Source organism: Ursus maritimus, unplaced genomic scaffold, assembly GCF_017311325.1.
Source record: "Ursus maritimus isolate PB19 unplaced genomic scaffold, ASM1731132v1 scaffold_10, whole genome shotgun sequence".
In the NCBI taxonomy this organism is placed as follows: Eukaryota; Metazoa; Chordata; class Mammalia; order Carnivora; family Ursidae; genus Ursus; species Ursus maritimus.
In genome coordinates, this window is record NW_024423344.1 from 47,279,313 (window position 1) to 47,303,484 (window position 24,172).

At 39.2% G+C, this 24,172-nt stretch overlaps 1 protein-coding gene across 8 annotated transcripts in view; it reads right to left on the reverse strand.

The window, feature by feature from the left end:
- KLF12 (Kruppel like factor 12) overlaps positions 1 to 24,172 on the reverse strand; it is a 409,770-nt gene that overhangs the window by 88,952 nt on the left and 296,646 nt on the right. For all 8 annotated transcript variants that reach the window (XM_040623520.1, XM_040623552.1, XM_040623536.1 and 5 more), the window contains one exon: positions 16,632 to 16,767. In XM_040623520.1, the coding sequence (XP_040479454.1) occupies positions 16,632 to 16,767 (136 nt within the window). The remainder of the gene's footprint in view (positions 1 to 16,631; positions 16,768 to 24,172) is intronic.

Sequence of the window (24,172 nt, forward strand, 5' to 3'; positions counted from 1 at the left end):
CTCTCCATCTGGAAGTGAAGCTGTCACTGTAGGCATGGTTATCACGCGTCATTATCGCGCAGGAGAAATACACACTTCACAGGAAAGTCACACAGTTCAATGGCAAAAGAGATTGGGTGGTCACCAGAAGTTACATTTATTGAGGAGGGCTCAGGTCTTTCAAGTATGTTAACACATCACTCACTCTGTATATAACAGCCCTGAATAGGAACGGAGAGATAATTTAGTCCAAACCCCTTGTTTTCTGGTTAGAAAAAAGATCTACAGAGGTTTGGCGACATGCCCTGGGTCCACCACTTACTAGTGGCAGAGCACAAGCCGTTCTTCAAGCCACCTCTAAGCCTATACTCTGTCCTACACTGGAATACCCTTTTTAAAAAATTGCAGGTATTTTTAGGTACACACACCTATGAATATATTTAATAAAGAAAATTTAAACGTTTAATGTGGAGTCCTCTCTCTCTCTCCACAAATATATCCCAGTTGAAACACAGTTCAACCCTGCCTTTTGTCTGATAATGTTCAATTTGTTTAAACATAACTTTGAAAACATCCTTAATTTTTCCTTTTTCTGATGAAGCCACTTCAAAAACTTTAACCTTCCAACCTGTCAGTGGATCATTCTGACCTTTACGCCATCTCCAATCCCCCATATTCCTTAGAAGATATTACAGGTAGAGTATGTAAGGATCATGAAGGAATGTTCAGATTAAGCTGCCCTATGCATGGTTTACTTTCTTTTCTTTTTCTTTTTTTTTTTTTTTTAAAGATTTTTATTTATTTATGTGACAGAGAGACAGCCAGCGAGAGAGGGTACAGAGCAGGCGAGTGAGAGAGGAAGAAGCAGACTCCCAGCAGAGGTGCCCGATGTGGGACTCGATCCCGGAACGCCGGGATCACGCCCTGAGCGGAAGGCAGACGCTTTAACGACTGCGCTACCCAGGCGCCCCTGGTTTACTTTCTTTTTAATTAGCCCACAAAATTAAGAAACATTTAGATTAGTACATTTATTAGAATGCTTGCCTACTCTCGCTCTGCACTGTATAACACATATTTTTGTATCTTCTGCCACCAACTAGAGCCACGGTATTCTGCTTTACTCTACTTCTTTAAAACTGGTTTCAAAATGAACAAAGTCTGGTGTTACAAGCATCAGATTTGCTAAAAGGAAAGTACTGATGCTTTTACTCCCCTAAGCTGAGAAGACATTTGAGACAATCTTGAATCTTTTTATTCCCTGTGATAAAGATGGTTTTGCTGGACCCAGGGAGACCTTCCACAATGATGGCTCATTTCTTGGCATATATTCAATGTTTAATAAATGTGAACTTCCATGAAAGAAATTACTGCAATGCATAGAAAAACCTTAGTTCCCTGGAAATTTTCTTTGAATACAAATATCCTAGGTATCATAGTGGACAGAAAATGAAATCACTCTTGGCATATTAAAGATGATATTCTCTACTTGCCTCCTCCACAAAGTCTAGCATGGTGTCTTCCATATGGCAAATGTTCAAGTATTGAATGAATGAAGTATAGGAATGAAGTAGTTCCCTTTTGACGTTTGTCATGTCATTATGTCGAACAATATAGTCACTCAAAGCAATCTGTAGGAGTACCTTGATGAATCAGTAATGTTTATCTGCTAATTTGATTTTATGATCTTAGTTCTATGCAATATAAAGAAGTAATTGTGATTGCTGGGCACTTCATAAGCACAGAAATATGGAAAGTACTTAAAAGACTCTATAAGCACAAAAATATGGAAAGTACTTAAAAGAGACTCATATCTCTAATCCAGAAGAGATAGAAGGTTGGAGAATTATAAAATATTATGGAGTTACCAAATAAAAGGGCTGTTACTAAAAGAAAAGCTCTTTTCTCATTGGAATGAACCAAGACCTAACCTACCTTTTGGGTTTAAAGTTTATAAATATTTATTTGTGTCTAAAGTTAAAAGATCAAAGAAGTTGTTTCAAAGTTTATGGGGATAAGAAGACAAAGACATACCTAACATGGAACTGGAAAGAAGATAAAAATGACTCTGGCATAAACTGGGCCTTTAATAAGCATATTTTGAATGGATAAAAATTCCTAATTGTTATCTACATTAATTTATCCAGAGGATTATCAGACAAGCAAGTTTATTTTACATATGTAGACAAAAACATGTTGTAACTGAAGTGTTTTTTTTTTTTTTCCAAACAAATTATCTGAATAACTGTCTCAAACTTTCTTTTCACTCTGGGTAGAACTCTAGTCTATACACATGACTGTCACTACTCTGTTCATCATCTTATTTTTCTCATCTCCCCCTCACAGAGACATTGCTACATTTGCTTCCTTAAAATCTTGGGTTCCTACTTAAACGCTCATGATCCCTTCCTATTAACCTGCTTCATCCAGGCTTATATGTCCTTTCCACAACTCAAGCAGATCTGTACTCTCTCTAGTTCATTTTTTGCTAAATTGATTAGACTTCTCATTTTCCACCCTCCTCGAACTTCAGAAGGACAGGACCTGGCTGAAAATCACTCTTTCCTATTTTCTTGATGCTTCTCTTAGCCCCTCTGTCCCTTTGATGAACTCTTCCTCCTTCTTCTGACTCCTCACTACAGATCTTCTTCCAAAACCAAGTCCTTGGCATCTTATTCTTCACCATGAAGAATTAAATAGACCGTATTTTAAATAACAATAGAATACCTTTAAAAAAAAAAGACTATCACTACCAAAGGTAGTTGAAGAGGTGGACTGACTAGAGCTCCCATGCACCATAGGTGGGAATATAAAAAGATAATATTACTTTGGAAAACTGTTGGGTAGTTTCTTACAAAGATAAACACACATCTTCCTTTGACCCAGCAATTCCGCTCCTAGATGTTTACCTAAGAGAGATGAAAACATTGTGTCCACCGAAGAGTTGCACATGAATGTTCATACAGCTCATAGAATAGCACAAACTGGAAACAGCCCAAATGTGCACGGAAAAGTGAAGACGAAAAGAAAATGTTACATCTACATAATGGAATACTACTTAGCAATGCAAAAATGTGCAAAATCTCAAAAACACCAAGTGAAAGAAGACTGAAACAAAAGACTATACAACATATAATTCATAAATGAAGGTCTAGAATTAATGATGGTGACAGACACCAGAAAGGGTTGCTTGGGAGTTGGGAGGAAACAGTGAATTTATGGGGGGAGGGGAGGATGCAAGGCAACTTTCTGGGTGATGGAAATGTTCTGTATCTTGATTTGGGTAGCAGTTACAGAAGTATATGTAATTGTTAAACCCTTTGAACTGTACCCTTAAAAAAAAGTGTTTCATTGTATACAAATAATACCTAAAAAATAAAAATAAACCTAATAATTGTCCCTATGCCAATAACTCCCTTTCTATATTTCCAGTCCTCTTTCATCAGTTCTAGTTCTAGACCTCCAAACAGGAACAGGACTGCTCCACTGGGGAGTTTCGTTGTATCAAACTCCTCTACCCAGTTACGTTATTCAGCTCAAAGGCATGGCCATTCCTTCTGCCTTCATCTTACCCTTCCTTCTAGCTAGTTATCACTCAAACTATCCATTATTTCTTTAAAATACATATCAGAAATCCTTTCTCTTCAAGACAGAAGGCAGGAAAGAGCACTTTAACACGTAGTGGAAAATTACATCTGATTGGGCACCCTTAGCAACACTCCTTATCAGTTCTCTGATGCCGGCCAACTCACACTGAATTTTCCTGAGTTTTGATTTTCCTCCTCTGTAAACTAAGATAATTCAGATATTGCTGTATTAAAGAACACTGTGAGAAAGATGCATAAAAATAAATTGGGAACTACAAAGCACTACATTTTTAATACAACGCTTAGGGTTATTGTTACTGATACTTATTCAAAAGCCGCCACTGATACCTTGGCCCAGGCCCAGAGTGGCTCATGTCTACACTGCTTCCGTAACTTCCAATATATTCTTCCTGATTTGGGGGCATGTGACCAATTGGTTATTTTTACGACTAATAAGTGAATGCAATCCCTTTTTAGAAAACTAGTATAATCTTGAGCTTCGAAAGATATACATGAGGCAAGATTTATGAAACTCCACATTTATTTCAAAGTACTATCAATCTGGAAGCTTGGGTAAAAATGTAGGTGTAGAAATCCAAAGATATAAACATATTTTTAAAAACCTGGTTGACTTTAGTATGTAAAGAGATTACATAGTTTCAATTCAGTAACTATTTTGTTTGTTTTCTTGAACAATTTCTAATTTTGCTGGATATTCTTATATTATAAAAGATTTACTGGTCTTCTAACTTGACTTGGATCAATAAGCCTTATTAAAAGCTATAGTGAAAAATTAATATTTTAACCTCACAATGTAATCTACCCAGTAAAAGCTGACAAGAAGATATTTTAAACTCTTGATTTAAAAAAGTCATTTATATTTTCTAATCAATTTTCTTGCTTGCATTTTCCTATCGTATTAGAAAAGTTCCTCTAAATGTACAATTTAAAATTAGTTTTATATTTGCATCTGAAAGTGGGGACTCTATGAGAACAAATCCCATGCTTCCTCTGACTTGTAACAGTGATTACACATATAGAACAAAATGGAAAATAGATGCAGAATTGGAGACTGATACACGTATTGCTAAATAGGAAATTTTAGCTCAAAGATTTTATTTTAAATTCTCTTTATAATTTTGCTTTATTTGTGTTTTGTCACTATTGTAGCCCATGGCTATAGAATTCCAGAAATCAGAGGAAAAAGGCAAATAGCTAATGTTATTTTTAGCCATTCTGTATACTATGAGATTAATCAATGTTAATTTAAGTTAAAGACTGACCATAACTACATTTCACAGAATTTGCTTATTCAGCTAGCATCAGCTGCCTAAGCACAACATTTTAATAATACCCTCTATTATACTTAGCAAAAGAACACTTCTGAGTGTATAAACCCTGGAGATAGGAATTTACTCTATGAAATTCAGATACCAAGACATCATAAATGTACTTGTTATTACTGATTTTAAAAAATACATCATTAAGTGAATCTAGGGGGAAGAATTATGAGATCCACCAGAACCACCTAGAAATTTTATCAGAAAACATGACTAAAATTTGCCAAAACATAGTAAATTCGATTTTTAAAATAGGTATATTAGCTTATTTTAATTGCTTCTAGAAACAATAGCCTTTCTTTTCTAAAATGTAAGTATGTTATTCAATACTCTCCTAAAGTTCCGCATCTCCAGGGGAAAATGTGGTCCCTGCTACACTGATGCTAGACTGGGTCGTGTGGCCTTGCGCTGGCCATGGGATGCTGGCAGACGAGTGCTGTGAGCAATGGCTTAAAATGTGTTTGTACAGATGGGGTTTTCCTCTTACACTCTAGCCACTGCCGTGAGAAATACATGACATAGGTCATCTGTTGGGTTTAGAAAAATGAGAGACATGAACATTGCTGCTCCAACAACCTATGGACCTGCCCCAATCAGCTGACGCATGGAAGAAAAGTCAATGCTTTATAGCAATATGCCACAGAGTTCTGGAATGGCCGTCTATACAGCATTATAGTGGTAACAGATGACTGATTTTTTAAAAACAGAAAAAAACCCCACCTTGACATTGGGTTTGGGGTGGTACCATATTTTTCTTAAGGATTAAACTCTAAGCTTGGTGGCAGGCGATACTGGTTTACTGACTCAGTCCGTCATATTTTTCTTTCCCCTTAGCCATATTCCAATAATTGGGAACATGCAAATCAGTTTTGGTCAATGAGATGCAGGCAGTACAGGGTGGGGCTCCTGGGAAAGCTTTTGAAAAGAGACATAGTAGGGGCACCTGGGTGTCTCAGTTGGTTAAGCGTCTGGCTTTGGCTCAGATCCTGATCCCAGGGTCCTAGGATCGAGCTCCATGTTGGGCTCCCTGCTCAGCGGGGAGCCTGCTTCTCCCCCCCCCCGCCGTGCTCTCTCCTGCTCGCTCTTTCTCTCAAATAAATAAAATCTTTAAAAAAAATGTGTCACAGTTGGCTGGTATGCTCCTCTGGTTACTTGGTTTGCACTTTTACTTCTTCCCTTCTGACTGGAACAAGGGCTGGATGCCTGAAGATGGAGCCGACTTCATACAACCATTAGGAAGAAAACCACAACTGAAGGGCAACAAAACAGGAAGAGAGAAGACACCTTCAGAACATTCTGAGCACCTCCACCAGCCTGTCCTGTGTATCCTAGACTTCCTGTTACACTAGGAAAAGAAATTCCATGGTTAAGCTCTCTAGTAAGGCTTATTGTTATTTGCAGCCAAAAGTAAGTGATATTTGGAAAGATATGTAGGTGGGTGGGTAGGTAGGTAGGTAAAGAGATTGACAGAAATAATTTTATTCAAGATCCAGAATTCTATCTAGAAGTAGTATCTGACTCAGTCTAATATTAAAAATTACATTGATAAAATGATCCTTTCAGCTAAGAATATATAATTACTTTTAAATTAAGTTTGGGATTCTTTCCTGCACACTAATAATTTTTCAGATAATCAGAAATATTCTCAACATTTGCTGGCATTTTTATCATTACTGACCACACATGGTTTGGGGTTTACTTTTTAAGATTAGCCATGATGCACGATGTTGTACATTTCAGCTGGATGGTGACCCTCAGTTACGCAATCGTGTAAGCTGGTGGCAAAATATCATGGTAAAACGTCAGCCTGGTAAGATTCCCTCTTATCCAAGCTATCCTTTTCCACCTGTATTAGATCTTCCTATAGAGCAGCAAGTTCTCCATGAAAACGTGCCCTTCAGTTTTTCACTTCCCTTTGATGCACGTAAGTAAATGTATTCAATGAGATTCAAGTGTGTGGGAAAGTGCTGTAAAGTAAAGGAAAATTATGGTACAATGGCTATAACTCATAAAGAGTAATAAGAAAAGAGAGTGTCTAGAGCGTTTGACTGAAAATAGAAGAGATTATATCCTGGTGAATTGAGTTAATTTCAAATATATTACAGTATGGTTTTCTGTCATGTATACTCTCTCTGACTACATTAATAAATGAAATAGTGATGAATAGTTCTGGGAACTTGTAGCGAAACTTATTAATATTTCAACATTATCACTGAGTATCTATGTCAACACACATCAAAAATGCATGAGAAATGACTACCTATACTCACAAGTTACACCCATTAGGAATATATATGAGATATATAAATGGTGTACATAAATTTGCAATGTGATTATAGGTAGAATATATAGCCAAAAAAAAAGGCTACATAAAGATCTCACGTGGAGAAGTATGTCAAGCAATTAAAAGCATATTAATACCTGCAATCAGTTTGGAGTATATATACTGCATGACCACATGAAATGCCAACATGTTTTAAATTATGAATCATCTTAGAAATTACTAACACTAAAAAAAAAATTTAAACATCAAAGTAGCAAAAATACGTAGCCACTGTCAAATAAAAGTGGCTCATCAATTCTATCCATGATGTAACTTTGGAATCCCCTTAAAATAAAAATAAAAACAAAAAGTTTGGTCTTAAAGAGCCTGATTTCTATTTTTAAATTGATCACCAAGAAGTAGTAAATTCACATTAAAATGAGGCATGGCAGTTTAAAAACAAATCAACACACAGTTAACCCAATAAATTCCAAGTGGTTAGAAAGGCTAAAATTAATCTGTTTATATCTATAGTGTATCAGAAGATGTTCAAGTCAGTTTCGGCCCAGGGTGGGGGGGATCAAACTGACTGTGTAGCATTAGGCATAGAGCATAAATCGCCTATCAAAGAGATAAGAGACATAAATCACTCTCAAACAGCAACACCTGGGTAGTGGCTTTCATATATGATACGTTCTTTTTATTTCATTTTACTTTTTAATGATCAAAAAGATTCATGCGCAAAAAGTTCCGAGGATAAGCCCTACTTGGAAAAATAGCTGCATCATTTTTAGGGAAAAAGTACTTAATGGCTACTAGAAGGGGCAGTAATAATATATTTTTAAAAACTTTCTAGGCTAATGGATATTTTTCAATCATCAGGGGATACAAAACTACGTTTCAAGAACTCAGGCCAGAAAGAAATACAAAGTAAACAAATGTTTTGAGAGGGAAGATTGGTTTTGCATTTTTTCATTTGCTTTTTGATTCTTGTTTTGGTTAAATAACTGCAGGTTCCCTTAGAAAAAAGAGAATCTGTATCATAGCCTAGAGGGAAAAGTATGAGTGAATAAAAAGGTTCAGTCCTGAGCCCCTCTCTCTAGGGACGGAATGCTGGAATAATTCGTTGGGATCTATGGGGCTCAGTTTCTTCTGTAAGATCAAGGAATTTAAACTAATGCTTATTGTCTGTCTCCTCCCATCCCCACCACTTTCTATATGTCTGTATCTATCTACGTAGCTCTCACTATATAGATATCTACGTGTCTTTATACCCCAAGCTCCTATGTCTAACCGTGGAAACTGTGGACACCTAGGCAGTACTATTCATATCCACAACGATGTAAATAGCACCCTTTGGAATGCACAGTGCTCAACCTGCCCAACCACATGCAGCTTCCTTGAGACGGACATTTGCTGTTCCCACTTAAAGCCCATCCACACCTCCCCACTGTCTACAGAATAAATTCATCCTTCCTGATCAGGTCCCCCCCCACCTCCCCAAGCAGCTTCCTCTCCCATCTCCCTGCTCCACTCACCTCTGCACCAGTCATTATGAACTGCTGCACCCCTACCGCACGTCAATGTTTTTACCTATTCCAGACTGAGTTATGTGTACCCTCTCTGTTCTCTCACTGCAGTCCTTCCTATGCTTTTATCGTCTCGTGCTTTACTTCAGCTCTTACATTGCGGTGCTGAGGTCCCCGTGCTAACATACTAGGAATCATTCATCTTGTCCTCAGCATGTAATACAGGGCTGAATAAATTAATTAGCCATTCACCAAATGAATAGATCGCTTACTTTGGTACCTCATGATATAATTCGAATATCAAACTATTGGTCAAACTTGAGCTCACTTGTCTTAATTTAAGGAGGGACAAGCAGTGTCCCATCAAAGCAGATATATGGGACTGTGTGTGATTGCAACAGTCTCGATCTTGGTATTAAACACCCAGGGACTGAGTTATTCAGTGATCATGATTTTTAATTGCTTTTTAGGCGTGGGAGACTGATGGGCTGATGCAGGCTAAGCATACACTTTAGGTTTTAGCTGTGTTCATTCACTGAAAAGCAGCAGCTTTTTCTGAGCTCTTTCAAAAGAAGAGCAACCCAAAAACATTTATCTCCCCTGGCGAGGGAATGAACACCTCTCAGATTGCCCGATCAGGACAGCCTGTATCAGCCACGATAGTCACTGTCAGACAGCTGGAGCTCTACCTGCTGATGTGAATCATAGCTGTTTCTGCGGGAGGACATGAAGCAGGGGCAGGGATCTGAAAATGTCCCAAACATGTTAGGCTTATTAAATAAACCTACAGCTTCTTTTAATGAAAGAAGAATCTAGGAAAGAACAGAGAGGAAAAACTGAAGTCCTTTGACATGCTGAGCTCTCTGGCTTTTTCTCTGGGCACGATCAGCTCAGTTGGGTTCATTCTAATCAGCAGATGAGGAGAGAGACATGATCCAAGTACTCTCAAATCTTTCAGTCAAGGGGTGCAAAAGAAGATGACACAGGACGATTTTAACCCTTGGACAAACTTTTCCTTTTATAGACTGACAGAAAGCAATTCTATAAGAAATGTTCATTTTGGGGGTTTGGGAATGTCAGCATGTATGTGTATATTAAAACACACTTGAAACCACGTTTTTCCCAACAATAATTTCTTTAAATAAAATAGTACCAGTGAAGTTTACATGAAAAACGCTAATATGTTCGTATTTTATTTCCTCACACTTCAATATAATGTGTGTGATTTATAGAAGAGGAATAGATTTTTTAAAAAATTCTGAGAAGGTACTTGATAGAATTATTTCCCTCGTATCAGATTATATTTAAAGTAACAATGAGTTTAAAGATGAAAAAATACGAAATTATTTCTGGTACTTGAAGTTCAAAAAACTTTGCTAATTTTAGATAGTTGGCAGTTTAGAGATATTAAAGCCACAACATAAAGACAGAAGCTGTCTTCACAAAGGAATATGGGTTTATAGTCAGATAAACTTGGAAATGAATATGAGCTCTGTAAATTACAGTTGCAGGACCTTTGGGGATAGAGTAAACCACTCTGGGCTTCCATTTCTTTATCTCCAGGATAAAAGCAGGATCACAGGGCAAATTAAATGAAAACTACATGAGCTTTCATAGTATCTGCCAAAAAGTAGGCTGTCAGTTATAATTCCTTTGTTTTCGCTTTCTTCCTCATCTCTTGTACTGTTCTCTACTGTAATTTTATTTAATTTTAATTTTTATTTTTTTAAAGATTTTATTTATTTATTCGACAGAGATAGAGACAGCCAGCGAGAGAGGGAACACAAGCAGGGGGAGTGGGAGAGGAAGAAGCAGGCTCATAGCTGAGGAGCCTGATGTGGGGCTCGATCCCATAACGCCGGGATCACGCCCTGAGCCAAAGGCAGATGCTTAACCGCTGTGCCACCCAGGCGCCCCTCTACTGTAATTTTAAAAGACATTAACACAATCATACAGGAGGGCATTAATAGAAACTTCAAGAAGTTCAGAACAAGAAAACTGAAAACAAAACCTAAAATACCTCTCAAGATTTCTGACCCTTTAAAAAAAAAAAAAAAGCTTTATTTATTTTTGAGAGACAGAGAAAGAGTGATTGAGCACTGGGTGGGGTGGGGTGGGGTGGGGTGGGGTGGGGAAAAGACAAGAGGGAGAGAGAATCAAAGCAGGCTCCATACCCAGCACAGAGCCTGACTCGGGGCTGCATCTTGACCCTGACATCACGACCTGAGCAGAAACCAAGAGTAGATGCCTAACCGACTGCACCAAGATTTCTGACCTTTTCTTTTCTTCTTCTTCTTTTTTTAATCACTAAATGCACTTTTCTAAATTAAGAACCATGATGTTTGAACTAGTAACAAAGTTTGAAATAACAATAGGATCTCTCACTTCCTACCATATCTGTTCTTTCAAAGATAATTTAAGAGAAAATGTACTAAAGATAGCACTCTTCATCTCCAGAAATTCAAGCAGTTTTTGAGAAGGGACCTTCACATGAGCAAATACCCAGCTGACCCTTGAACAACAGTGGGCTTAGGGATGCTGACCCGCTCACTGTGCAGTCAAAAATCCACAGGTAACTTTTGACTCCCCCCAAACATAACTACTAATAGCCTACTGTTGACTGGAAGCCTTGTCAATAACAAAACCCGTCAATTAATACATATTTTGCATATGTATTACATACTGTATCCTTGCAATGAAGTATGCCAAAGAAAACAATATTAAGAAAATCATCAGGAAGAGAAAATAAATTTAAAGTATTCCACTGTATTTAGTTGAAAAAAAAAATCTCTTTTTCCAAACACTTATTTCATAATTATGTTATGTGCAGTGGACCTGCACAATTCAACCCTGTGTTCAAAGGTCAATTGTAATAAAAACAGGGGGAGGAAGACAGTGAAGTGTTTTGATTAGCTTAAATGTACTTGACAATGAACCATTTAAAAAGAATATCCTTTTATCAAGTACCAAGTATCAGGGAAGCTAGCCAAAGCAAAAGGTTGCTAATGCTACTAATTTTGTTGCTTTTCTTCCCTCTGAGAGTTAATAAAGATCAGAGAGGGTAGGCTCCTCAGATACGGTGTGAGTTAAACAGTACCATGCATGTACAGTGCTCAAAGGGCTGGCACTGGGTAACACAGGTATATCTCCTTAGCATCTGCATCTGCTTCCCTCACCCTCCACTCTACCCTTTCCCATCTCGCTCTTAATGAAAGTATTGTACAGGATTCCTGCGCTATCCAAGTAGAACATTCCCATGAAACCTTTCGTAAGCCAAAATGGCGTAGAGTGAAGAGGCAATGACCATTAACTTATATGGAAAAGTTTTTGAGTATTCCCAGACCCCCCAAAATAACCTCTCTTAGGCCTTTGTGATGCCTTAGGACATACCTTACTAACGGAGGCACACAACAAATTGAGATAAAGCAAGGCTGCTCACAGACCAGCTCAAAGCTCTGGTAGCTTGGTGCAGAGATGCTGGGTGTGGTTCCCAGGGAGGGAGCCTGGAGGGGCTGCTCTCCGTGCTTGGAGTATATGCTGCCTCTCTAAGGGCTTACTGCAAAAAAAATACTGAACCCTATTTTTGCTGTTCACCTTCTTTTGTAAAGATGGCTTTCTTTCAGTTAGCAAAAATAGGTCTTTTGTAAAAGCAAAGCGGCGTAATGAGAACTTCTGGAAGTGGAGGGATGCCTGTGTCTAGATCCTTATTCTTTTAGTTTAAGGCTTGTTCCTGGTTACACTGAAATTTCTCTCAGGAGATAGTCTCATTCACTTACAGTTTAGTTTGTACGAAGTTGATTAATCTACTCCTGTTAACAAATGAGGAGTATGAGTGTTTGGAATTAGAGAAAAAGAATTATAAAGGGGTACAGAAATTAGAGGGTCTGGGTAACACAGCCAAACTGTACCTATTTAAAAAAATATCATTGTTTTGCCTGGGGTGAGAGTTAATTACAATAATTTGCTCTAATCATGTGCCTGTACTTCTCTTTTTCCAAACACTTATTTCATAATTATGTTTGTCAAGTTGTTAAGGGTAATGACCCTATTTTACCATCGGGGGGAAAAAAAAACCCAGACCAAAACAAAACAGATGTTCTATGAATTGCTGGAAGTTGGCGTTGTCAGAATTACTGAACACGCAGTTTCTGACTTGGACAGTATCTGCACAATTAAAACAAGAAAAGGGCAGAGCCTGTGTGTGGGCCTCTCTGTGGTTTTTTCCATTGTATTTGAATTCACTGATCCTGAGCCGATAAACGATAATCAAGCGAATTAATGAAAATGGTTGAAATGATTAGTTCAAGCACAGTTCAGAAACCTCACTCTATAAATCTATACACATCAAAGTGGCCTCAGGTTCCCACTCTAGTACCAAGCGATGTTCTTTTTTATTTAAAGACAGGAAAATCTGAATACGTGGCAGGGAGGATGCAATTTTGGCTAACCACCTCTGCATTTCAAATCAAAGGAAACATTTCTTAAACTAAAGGATTAAAAGTTCATTTTAAAAACAAGTAGAACACAAGGGCACACCTGGGTGACAAAGTCAGTTAAGCATGCAACTCTTGATTTCATCTCAGGTCATGATCTCGGGGTCCTGAGATCCAGCCCCCGTGGCAGGCTCTGTGCTCAGCCTTTGCCCTCTCCCTCTCTCTCTCTCTCTCTCTGCCCTCCCCACCCACCCCCCAGAATAAATAAATCTTTAAAAAAAAAAAAGCCAGTAAAATGCATAACAGGCATTTAGAAAAAAAATATGTTAGTATATTAAGGTTTAGGCTATGTAGATATACCAATGTCAATAAAGTCAGTCACCTAATTAAAAACTCAAACTATAATGATTATTGACAAGACTATGAACCTTAATGGGAAAGAAGACAAAGAAGAGAATCCACCCCTCCGGTTAGCATCTTGTCGTAGGGACAGGTCAAGGACAAGGCAGTTTCAACCATTCCCGAATATGTTCCTTCCTCGTCTTCCTCTTCTCCTTGATTGAAGCTGCACTGGTGACCAATGAATTAAGAGGCCAGCCATTGAACCCTTCCTAAACCATGACTCCTTTCACCGTTGACTGGAAAGCCAAATGTGTACTGGTCGCCCACGGCTTTTAAAGTGTGCTACCTCTAATAAACATAAACCTTTGATGTCCTTGCCTCTCTACCCATAGACATACTTCTCAATCGCACTCTCTCAAGAAAGTTTTGCAAGCACAGGGAAGTACAGGTGTCTTCTGAAATCCTCTCATCTTGCATATGCAAAGCTGGTGTTTTACACTTTCTTTAATGCATTATTTTATTGATTGTACTACCCTGGAAATTTCTGTTTGACAGCTTTTGAGTTAATAGAAGGCATCAAGACCCAAAGGCAGATAGAAAAAGAGAAAACAGGAAATCACTAATAGCAATATGTATTAAAGAATCAAGGAGAAACTAAGAGAGGAGCAGAAAGACATGCTGACAACTGTATACATTGAAAGTTAACTTTGGGTAAACCCAAGTACAGATTTTGTTTTAAGTGTCTAACAAGGATTATATACCTATTTGTCCCAGAATAAAATTTTCCTCAGTATATTACTGTAAGTTTTGAAATATACCCATATTTAAGAGGTCTCTACAGAGCATTCTTTTTGCTTCAGCTAATGCTATCTTCTCACTTCCCGGTGTTTACATACACACACTGCGTCTTGAATGAGACTTAATTAACTATTGATGGGTCCTGGCGTTCCAGGGCTTCCCAGGTGACGGCTCAGTATTCTTTACTAATCGTTTAATGAAAACACTTACATGAATAATGAATCTGGCATTTCCCTAGATACACAGGCAACTTTTGTAATAGTAATAAAGGCAGGCATATGCAGTTATACAAGATACTGTGGCTTGAAAATGTTTTCACAAAGCAAGCCAGTGAGGTTAGGCTGCAAAGGAGGCTCCAGTTCCTGAGGCTGCTAGTAAACGTTTCACATGAAAATACACTATATATTATAAGCACATAATATTAAAAGCAAAAAAATACAGTTATGTTTAAAAAGTTAATATCATTATTTGCTATCTAAGTCCCCCAAAAAGTAAACATTATTTAGATTTTCATAATCATAGTTCCCAACTTTAAGGTTTGAATTAAAAGAAACACACCCACCTGTGTAAACACATGCGCGCTCACACACGCAAATTATACGTGTATTATAATGATACAGGAAAACAATATGACTAAAATGTCTCTGAAACCTACTATTCATCTTAGAACTGAAACTTGTCATCATTGAGTCTCATTTTAAAGATGGATCTTAAGATTTAGGTCACACAAAACCATATTAACTGTGCTGATCACTGAATTAGTGATGAGGTGACTCAGCATGACACCATTTTAAACATGACTTCAGCAACCCCGTTGATTCGATGCCTGTCTTGGCTCAAATGAACATTTGCTTTGGAGAAACTAAGTGACTACAACCAGTTATTTGAACAAAGGAGGGAAAAGAGGCTTTTTACAGGTGTCGACGTGAAAGAATATTATTGGAAACAAACACGACAGTTACTCTCAGGGAAAGATCTGTTTTGGGAGTCAGAAGTCCAAAACTTTGTCTTGCTACTACTCATTATATGACTTTGGAGGAGTCATTTAACTTCTCTGATTCTGAGTGTCTTCATTTGTACAATTAGAATAACAGTATTTGCCACACTTTAATTTCCTAGTTGTCATATACTATACACTATTACTATAATTATAATGCTAATTCCATAGTTAATTGAAGCCTTCTATGTACCAAAACACTGTGACTTGATTTTTATATCTTATAAACTGTATTACATCCTCATAACAGGGCTATAAGTATTCTGATTTTCTTATACAGATGAAGAAACATCTCAGAGTGGTTAAATAACTTGCCGAAAGTCACACAACCACCAAGAGCTCAAATGTAAATTTGAATTCAGATCTTTCGGACTCCAAATTTCATTTTAAATCCATTATATCCTATTTCCCCTAATATACCATATATATTTGTATGTGTGCACAAACATATATCATATAAATATTATATATGTATTATCTATAGAACATAGAAACATACTACTCATTTTACACACACAGACACACATATGCTTTAAATTCCAAAACGCCATACTAAAGTGTGTGTGTGTTGTTTAAAGATTTCAAAGACTAATACACGGAGCAGAGTCAGTACTTAGTATTTGCGAAAAGGAATTAAAATATGGGAAGTGACTAAGATCATCTTGAGTGAACTGCTAACTCATGTGTCAGCAACAACAGTGGCTATTGAAATCCTACTCTTATGGAAGAGAATGTTATTAAAAATTATTCCAGAGAAAAAAATATACAAGGACTAGCCACAGGTTCAATTCTAGATACAGAATCGACAATGATAGAAAAGCAACTATCTTCGATTAACAAGGATGAAATCGAACTCTATGGTCTGGATAAAAGGAGAGAGAAAAGATCTCTTTAAAAATTACACATGATTCTGATGTTTCAAAGTGGTGAAACATCATCTTCCAAATTTAAAATTTCAAAAAAACTGTTCTGTACTTTCCTATCAAAACAAGATCGTAATACTTGCCATATTTTATTTCTCTTGACTGTTGTATATGAATAATAACAACGATGACGATAATATGGATGGTGACATTCAAAAAGAACAATGTATTTTTTCAGAGTTAAAGAGAAGAGGTAGTAGGGTGTTAGGAGAGATGCACAGGAGCCTCATTTCTAACAAAAGCACAGATTTTCAACTACGTAAAACACTTCACGCTTTCCCCTAATCTGCTCCCAAAGAACATAAGCCTGGCTGGAAGGACGCTGACGCGTGAGCTCGTTCCGAGCTAGAATGACAAGTCCTGGGAACAGGAGGTACTGCTGTTTCCATTACCCACTGAGCACCTTGGCGAGTCTTAGTTCATCCTGAGAACGCGGTACTTACTCTTGTACTGCTCTGGCTATGGAAAGGGCCGTGGATCCAGTCTCATTAACGCTATCTAAGGTCACATTTGGCAGGTCATCATCGTCACTGTCACTTTTACTTTGTCTGGGAGATAGGCCTCGGGGGTCCATTTGTGCTGGGAAAAAAAGGCATATATAATGAATTAAAATTAGTGTGCAGAAAGTTAACCTTGTCCTGGACCAACATCAAGCACGGCATCTCTCTTCTGTGCCTATCACGCACTTGGAATTCTCTAGAAATCCCAGGAATTCGTGAAAGTGGTGCATTTTATGTACTGAGCATTTACTGACTTTTCTCCCTTGTTCGTTTGATTTACAGAATCTCCATCAGCTCTCAACAGTTTCAGGGGACGATTACAGAATAGAAACTATAAAATCCACAATATTACGAATTCCTGAGTGGTCAAGAAGCTGATTAGGTAGTTTGTGAGTTACTGTGCAACCCCCTGGCTCTTCCTTCTTGCTTCTGCTGCCAGAGTTCTGGCCATTTCACTGCTCGTTAGCACATTCCCTGGAAGGTGGAGAGCCAAGGGAGAGGAGATTTTATCTGCCTATAGCTCTCTTAATAAGCTTAAAGAAGAACAAGGTTTACAAGACTAACACAAAGTTTTAGGTATTTTTCATACTTCAGTGAATGCTGTCTCACAGTTCATTACTGTTCTAAGTGGAGATCTGAGTGCACAAAAATGACAGAAGTAGCAGCATTTTAAATATGTTTTATGTGCTAGAAAGTGTTCATCTCTGTTCCGATTTCATTTTTCAGAAAGGCATTTCTAGATACAATTCTCCTCCCACCATGAACGTGCCAACAAAGCAAGCAATAGCCTGATGTTCTGTGACCCCTGTTCACCGGGACCATCGGATCCTTTCAAATGAAAGGATTACCATCAACATTTAATGTGTGAATGCATATTTTTAAAATTCAGATTTCAGTTCCACTTCCTCCTACGAACAGTTTTAGCATCCACTGCCGTCTAGGATTTCCATCAGCCCTCACCTCAAGCACAAAATAAGCACACCTTCTAAATTAAAAGTATTGCGCAAGCTATGCAATTGCATTATTAAAATATATGACTTCAGCCCTAGCCAGCTGCAGCCAGACTGCTGCTCTTCAAAGCTGCCTGCGAGAGATTTCTAAAACCACCACTGCTTGCAAAGGAAAGCAAAATGCACTTAAAATCGTGATTACGATCACATCTGGGTACACTTATAATTTCTTTTTTTCCCCTCAAATCATTTCTTTGTTACTGTAAATTGTACATTAGGTAGAAACACTGGGAAATGTTGATATTTCACCATTTTTTTTTTACCCACAAAAAGACAACTTCTCGTGATTCTACCTAGTACTTACAATACGAATAGAAAAACCTAAAGCATTCCAACGTATTTCTAACTAAACTTGGTTAAGAAGGAAATTTTATCTGTTGAATCTACTTGCCTTAGTGTATTTGACATACCTTCTGCCTGTAAATATAAACATACCAGAATGTATTTTTAACAAAGGGAGTGCTTCGTAAATGTTAGTTGAAAAAGAAAATAATTCAAATAATCTAAAGCAGTGGTCCTCAACCAAGGAGAAAATCGCCCCCCTTCCCCCAAGAGACATTTGGCAACATCTGGCTTGTCACAATCTGATTTGTCATGACTCCAGGGGAAGGGGATGCTCCTGGCACCTAGTGGGCACGAGTCAAAGATGGCGCTAAATATCCTACAATACACAGGATAATCAGTCCCCCGTGACAGGGAATTATCCAGTCTGAAATGTCAAAAGCACCCACGCTGAGAAACTATGATGTAGAGATTTAAGAGTCTGGGGATACAAAATTGTCACATCTTACGACTTTCAGTTGTGTAACTATGTTATAGTTTCAGAGCCACCAGCCGATAAAATAAACTATATGTTGGATTATTGATATTTTCTGGCCCTGTCCTCAAATAAAACAAATCACCGTCATATGACTCAGCACTCACAACTTCTCCCAAAATGCAGCATGCACTTTCTCAAATGCCAGGAATCATGCAGTGACACTCATTAAGAGCTTTTGAATGTTGTCTTTGTCTGACACAAAACATTGTTTATTTTCCATCTGATCTCTAAAGAAGATTCCCTAGAAGACGGATGTTGGAGAAACACTTTGTAGAGGAAAGTATCCAGTTCCACAAACATCTGATAACAGAGAGCTACGTAAGCATTCAGTCACTCCAAAGGCACTGAAAGTGCCCAATCATTTAGGATTTATTTTGACTGCAGGCAACAGCAACTGACTCAGGCCAACTTATATTAAGCAGAATGTGTTGGAAAGATATCGAGCAGCACACAGAATGGAAGGTAAAGATGAACAATGATCACTCAAGTAGCACAACACACAGGAATGATATAGGCATTTCAACCAGGAATTCATAGATAGCTTCTTTTTGGGCAACCCTATTGTAGAATGATTTATTTGACAGTCGTTCATGACTACTCAAATTCTGCCAAGAAAATGAGTATCAGATCTATCTAGGCTTCCAAATCACATATTGTGTGGTGTTACATATGCCTGTAAATGTCAGCAACTTAACATTTAAAGTTGTTGAAACATCATGCACTAGGACTCCTTTGCCAAGATACCAAATTAACAAACAGCTAAAGAACAGAGACTATCCCGGTGGTCCCATTTTGTCCAAGAGAACTAGAGCTTTCATGGATAAGTAATACAACTCAGGGAAGACACAGGCAGTTAACCAATAAGCAATCTGGCTCTGAGAGCTAAAGTCTAATTGTAATAATGATTCCAAATAACTGGTGGGAGAGTTGATCATCTAAATTATGTTATGTTTATATCTTAATGAAAGTTTAAAATATGTTAAATATGATATCTTTTTTGATGCACTTTTCAGGAACATCATAATTGAGGACTTCTTTCCAATATTTTCAATAAATATTATGAAATACATCTGCTACCATCATGCTGGGAAATTTCTTTTTACCCATACCTTCAGCCAAGCTGAGGAAGTAATTAGAAAGGCTTTTTAAAATCTGCATTGCTGATTAGGTCAGATGATTAGCTTATCTACATACTTGCATAATTCTACTCTATTTTTATTAAATGTGGGATAGGAACATCTACCCTAGTTAACCTCCATTAGTCTTTGAGTTCCTCAGTCATTTCAGAAGCACTGATTCTCTGGGGGCACCCATTCAGAGAAAATGGAAATGTTACCTAGGCACCAGAACCAAAAACATCTACTTCCCAAAGTAAGAGAGCAGCAAATCAAGTATAAGCATCTGAAAAAAATTTACATTTGAGATTTTGTTCTTTTTGAATGAGAAAGGGATGAGACAGCTTTGGGTATCCCAGCTCATTGCTGACAGAGGGGGGCGGGGGAGGGCGGGGATGGTGATACTGTGTGAGTCTCCGACATGTGACGAAATCCCTACAAAGCTAACTGCAGAACCCTAACACCTGCAGGTGAACGGATCTACTCAAATTTTCAAATATGTACCTACAATAAACCGTTCCTGCAAAGATCCCTACAAAGAAGCCTGTCTCCAGTTCTCCCTCCATGCCCTCCGGCGTCCCAGGACGACTCCAGACCTGGCGAGATGACTTGACGTGGCCAGTGGACCAGCAGCAAACATGACACAAAGCAAAAGCTTAAAAAGCACTTGCACATTGGGTTTCCCCTCAATTGGTTACTGTTTTTAGAACCTCGCCACCATGTGAAGGAACCCAAGAAAGCCTAAAACACACGCTGCTCCACTGGCAGCCAACCCCGACTGAGGTAAGTGACTCATTTTAGAATGACCGGTCACCTTCCAGCCGCCAGATGACCGCAGCCCTATGCGACCACAGTGAGACTAGCATGAGAACTGCCTGGCTAAACTCATCCCAAATGTTTGCCGCGCAGAACCGTAAGCAAATAAAATAGTCACCACATCAATCTACTGGATTTGGGGATGACTTATTCTGCAGCAATGCAAAATCAGTGCCCTCTCCCAGATCCTTTCAGAGATTTCGGGCAACGATGTGGAAAACTGCTACCATTACGGTCACCCTGTCTAACTCCTCTCTGTTCTCCTCCCAAGAGTCAACGGACTTTAAGCAGCATGAGTTTAAGCGGGCCACTAATGTAAATATGGAAACTCAAAGTCACGTATCATATTCTGGATTACTTACTCTCAACCCAAAATATTCAAAATGTATTTACAGTCATTTTGGCTTTAGGGGCACCTTTCTTGGATCCTTGATCTGCCTCAGGCAGGCTTCTCCTGGAAGGGGCCATGGTCGGTATTACTACCTGGGGAATGAAGCTTTTCTCTCTCCTAAGCTCATAGTTGATAGGAGGCTTGTACGGGTGGTCCTCTACTCAAAGCCAGATTTTGTATGTTTGCCTCTTCAGCTCACGAGGCTCTTCAACTTTACTTTCCCTCACATTAACAGCAGACTGACACAAGACCCAGCCGCACCCATGTCCATTCTCACCTCTCCCACCTCAGCCCAGGTGCTGTCAAGAGATTAAAAGGCTCTATCTCACATGGAAATAAATTGGCCCAGTCAGCTATTTTTCAAGGACAGGAAGTCCTTTCATAGGTGACCAAAGTAAATGCAAACAATATAACAATCCATGAACATACACTGAGACTTTAAGACTACCATGTCCTAACCAGAATGACTCATAGAAGGGTTTGTGCGATCCCTTTCACCTTGGCCCATGGGGGCAGGAAGGGAGAGGGGCGTCTGCGGTTGGAACGGACAGAGGCTGCGCGCTGCCAGCCTTTCTTTTCTCCTGAGCCTCGTGCACTGCCTGCTACCTGCGGATGCCCTCACTGTCCGCCCTCCCAAGGCTGCTGCAAGCAGGTCCCCGTTAAAGAAACACTGGCTTCCAGGTGAGCTGCTGCTTTCTTCCAGACAGAAGAGCCGTGGCAGAATGGGGAGTAGTGGGAAGAGGGAAAAGGATTATATGTTGGGGGGGGGGCAGAATGGGCAGGGTGAACATGCATAGCATTGTAGAGTAGAAGAGTCCTCTTCCATCACTTTCTACGCAAGAAGTGCTCTAAAAACAACAGCTGCCGTGTTTCTTTAAGATAAAGATCGAGCTCTGGCTTCAGAGACTAGGGTGGGATGTCCGGTCCTGTCACCTGCAGCCATCTGACCTTGGGCAATAGATCTCCTACCGCTCCTCCTCCATTTCTTCCCTGCCACTGCGGTTTTGAGGAGTAAATGACATAAGACACTCAAAGCGCTCGCTACCCCACCTGGCACTGGGTTGTGCATCACCCTTCGGTTGCACCCTGGCAGTAAATTTAGTGCCACTCCAACCAGCCCTGATATGACACCACTGCTAAATCCCTTCCCAGCTCCCGGGCTGTTCAAATTAGGCAGTTTTCGTTTTAAATGTACGTAAACTGAAAATACCATCACCGAGGCAGAATATATATTGGATAATATATAAAACCACTACTCCTCTTGATCCAAACATTCATTTATATATTCAGCCAACAGATATTTATTGGACACCTATGAGGCATCAAGCACTCTTCTGGGTGCTGTGAAGAGAGCAGTGAACAAGGCAGATAAAAATTCATGATTTCGCCCTGGGGGGAGACAGACAATAAAAAATAAACAAGAAAAACATATACTCAGTCAGATAATGAGAAGTGCCATGGAGAAAAATAAAGTGGGGGAGGTGGCGGAGGGGGGCTCCAGGCTGCAGAGAGGAAGGTGGACAATTCTGGAGAGGGTGGCCGGGAAGGCCTCATGGCCAAAATGACAGCTGAACAAGGACCTGAAAGGGCTGGGGGGTGGCGGGAGAGCTGGCAGAGATAGATTGGAGAGGGGGGTGCGTTCCAGGCAGAGCAAACAACAGGGATAATAACTCTAAGGTGGGAAGGAGTGTGTTATGTGCCTAAGGACCCACAAGGAGACTGTTCCATTGCTGGAGCTGAAAACGGGACAGCAAAGGGGATGAGAACAGGCAGAGGAAGGTGTGCATCGTGCACGTAAAGACTTGAGTTTTGCTCTGAGTGGCAAGCGAAGCCATTTGAGAAGAATCAGCCGGGGTCCTGGGCCTGAAGCACGAGAGGAGATCCAGCTAGAGGTACATGCATGAGAAACATCAGCGACATGAATATTCTCTGAAAAACCTCCACTAGCTTGTTTTCTCTTTGGCCACCTCATGCTGGCTGCACACACAGCAATCAATTAAAACTCAGAGCGTTATCACCCGAAGGCCTGCGAGGGATGTTCTTCATCACATGGTCGTACCACTGATATCCTGACCTCCTTTGTTTTCCGAGTATCAATTCTTCAAAGAGATGTCTGATTTTCCTAGCCTATCAAGATCTATGATGAGAGAAAAACTCATTAGTAAATAAAATTTAACTCAAAGTAGGGTGAACTCCAAGATTAGACCCAGCTCTCCAGGGTCCCACGCTGCTTACTGAAACTTCAACTAAAATTTGTGTCTTACTTTCTCTACTTTTGCTGCTGCTAATGAAACCATGTGCCTTTACACAGTGGCAACTGTGATTGTCTACACAATCTCAAATGCAGATTTAAAAATGTAATCAATTATGTAAATCCTGGGATGTTGGGACTGTGTAGATATAATAGGCAATTTATTCATTCTTTCCCAATTCCTATCTGCACACTTGACAGTGTAATGGCTTCTGCTCCCATTATATTAAAAAATAACCTCATAATGTTCTTATGATTCTCTAGTGCAAGTACCACATCTCAGTTATAATGCTATTGGACCTCTCCACAGCTTTCAAGACTGCCGATTATCTCTCTTCATTTTCACTTCCAGCCTCTTAAAATTCTCTCCTCCCTTGGTTTCCGGATGGGTTTAAGGCCTGTGGGCCTTGTTACTGTTTTTGCAAATAAAGTTTTATTCAACCATGCTCATTTGTTGTATCTCTGGTGGCCCTTCAGAGAACGCATTTACTGACTCTACCGTACATTAATTTTCTTGGGTAGGTCCCTCCCTTCTCCCTTGCCCCACATCCTTCCCTCCCTTTCTTTCTTTTACCTTTCTTTTCATCTCCTCTTTCCGCATACATCTAAAGTTTCCTTTTCCCTTTAACCTTCCACTACTTACCCTCTCTGCCTCTCTTCAATGGTGAGCTTTTCATTAATTCCACACAATCCCACAATTCCTACAATCTCAGTGACTATCTCAGAGGAAATGAATATCAAATTCCGTGTTCCCAGCTGTAATCCATCCCCTAAACTCCACGTGTCCTATTTCTGGCATCCTGGTCCACCTGAATGTTACAAAGTCATTTCAAACTAAGTACTATTCTTCTCTAGAGTCTTGATTTTTACCCATCATTTCCCTGGTCACCCAGACTCAAAACTTTCATTTCATTTGCACCCCTTATATGAGTACAAATTGGCAACTAATTACTATTGCTTTTACCCCACAATGTTTCTGGAACCCCTTCCTTCCTTTCCGTACCACTTCTCAATGAACTTTCTCAAGGTACCACTACATCCATTCATCTCATAGAGCATTTCTCCAGTAACTGAATAGATG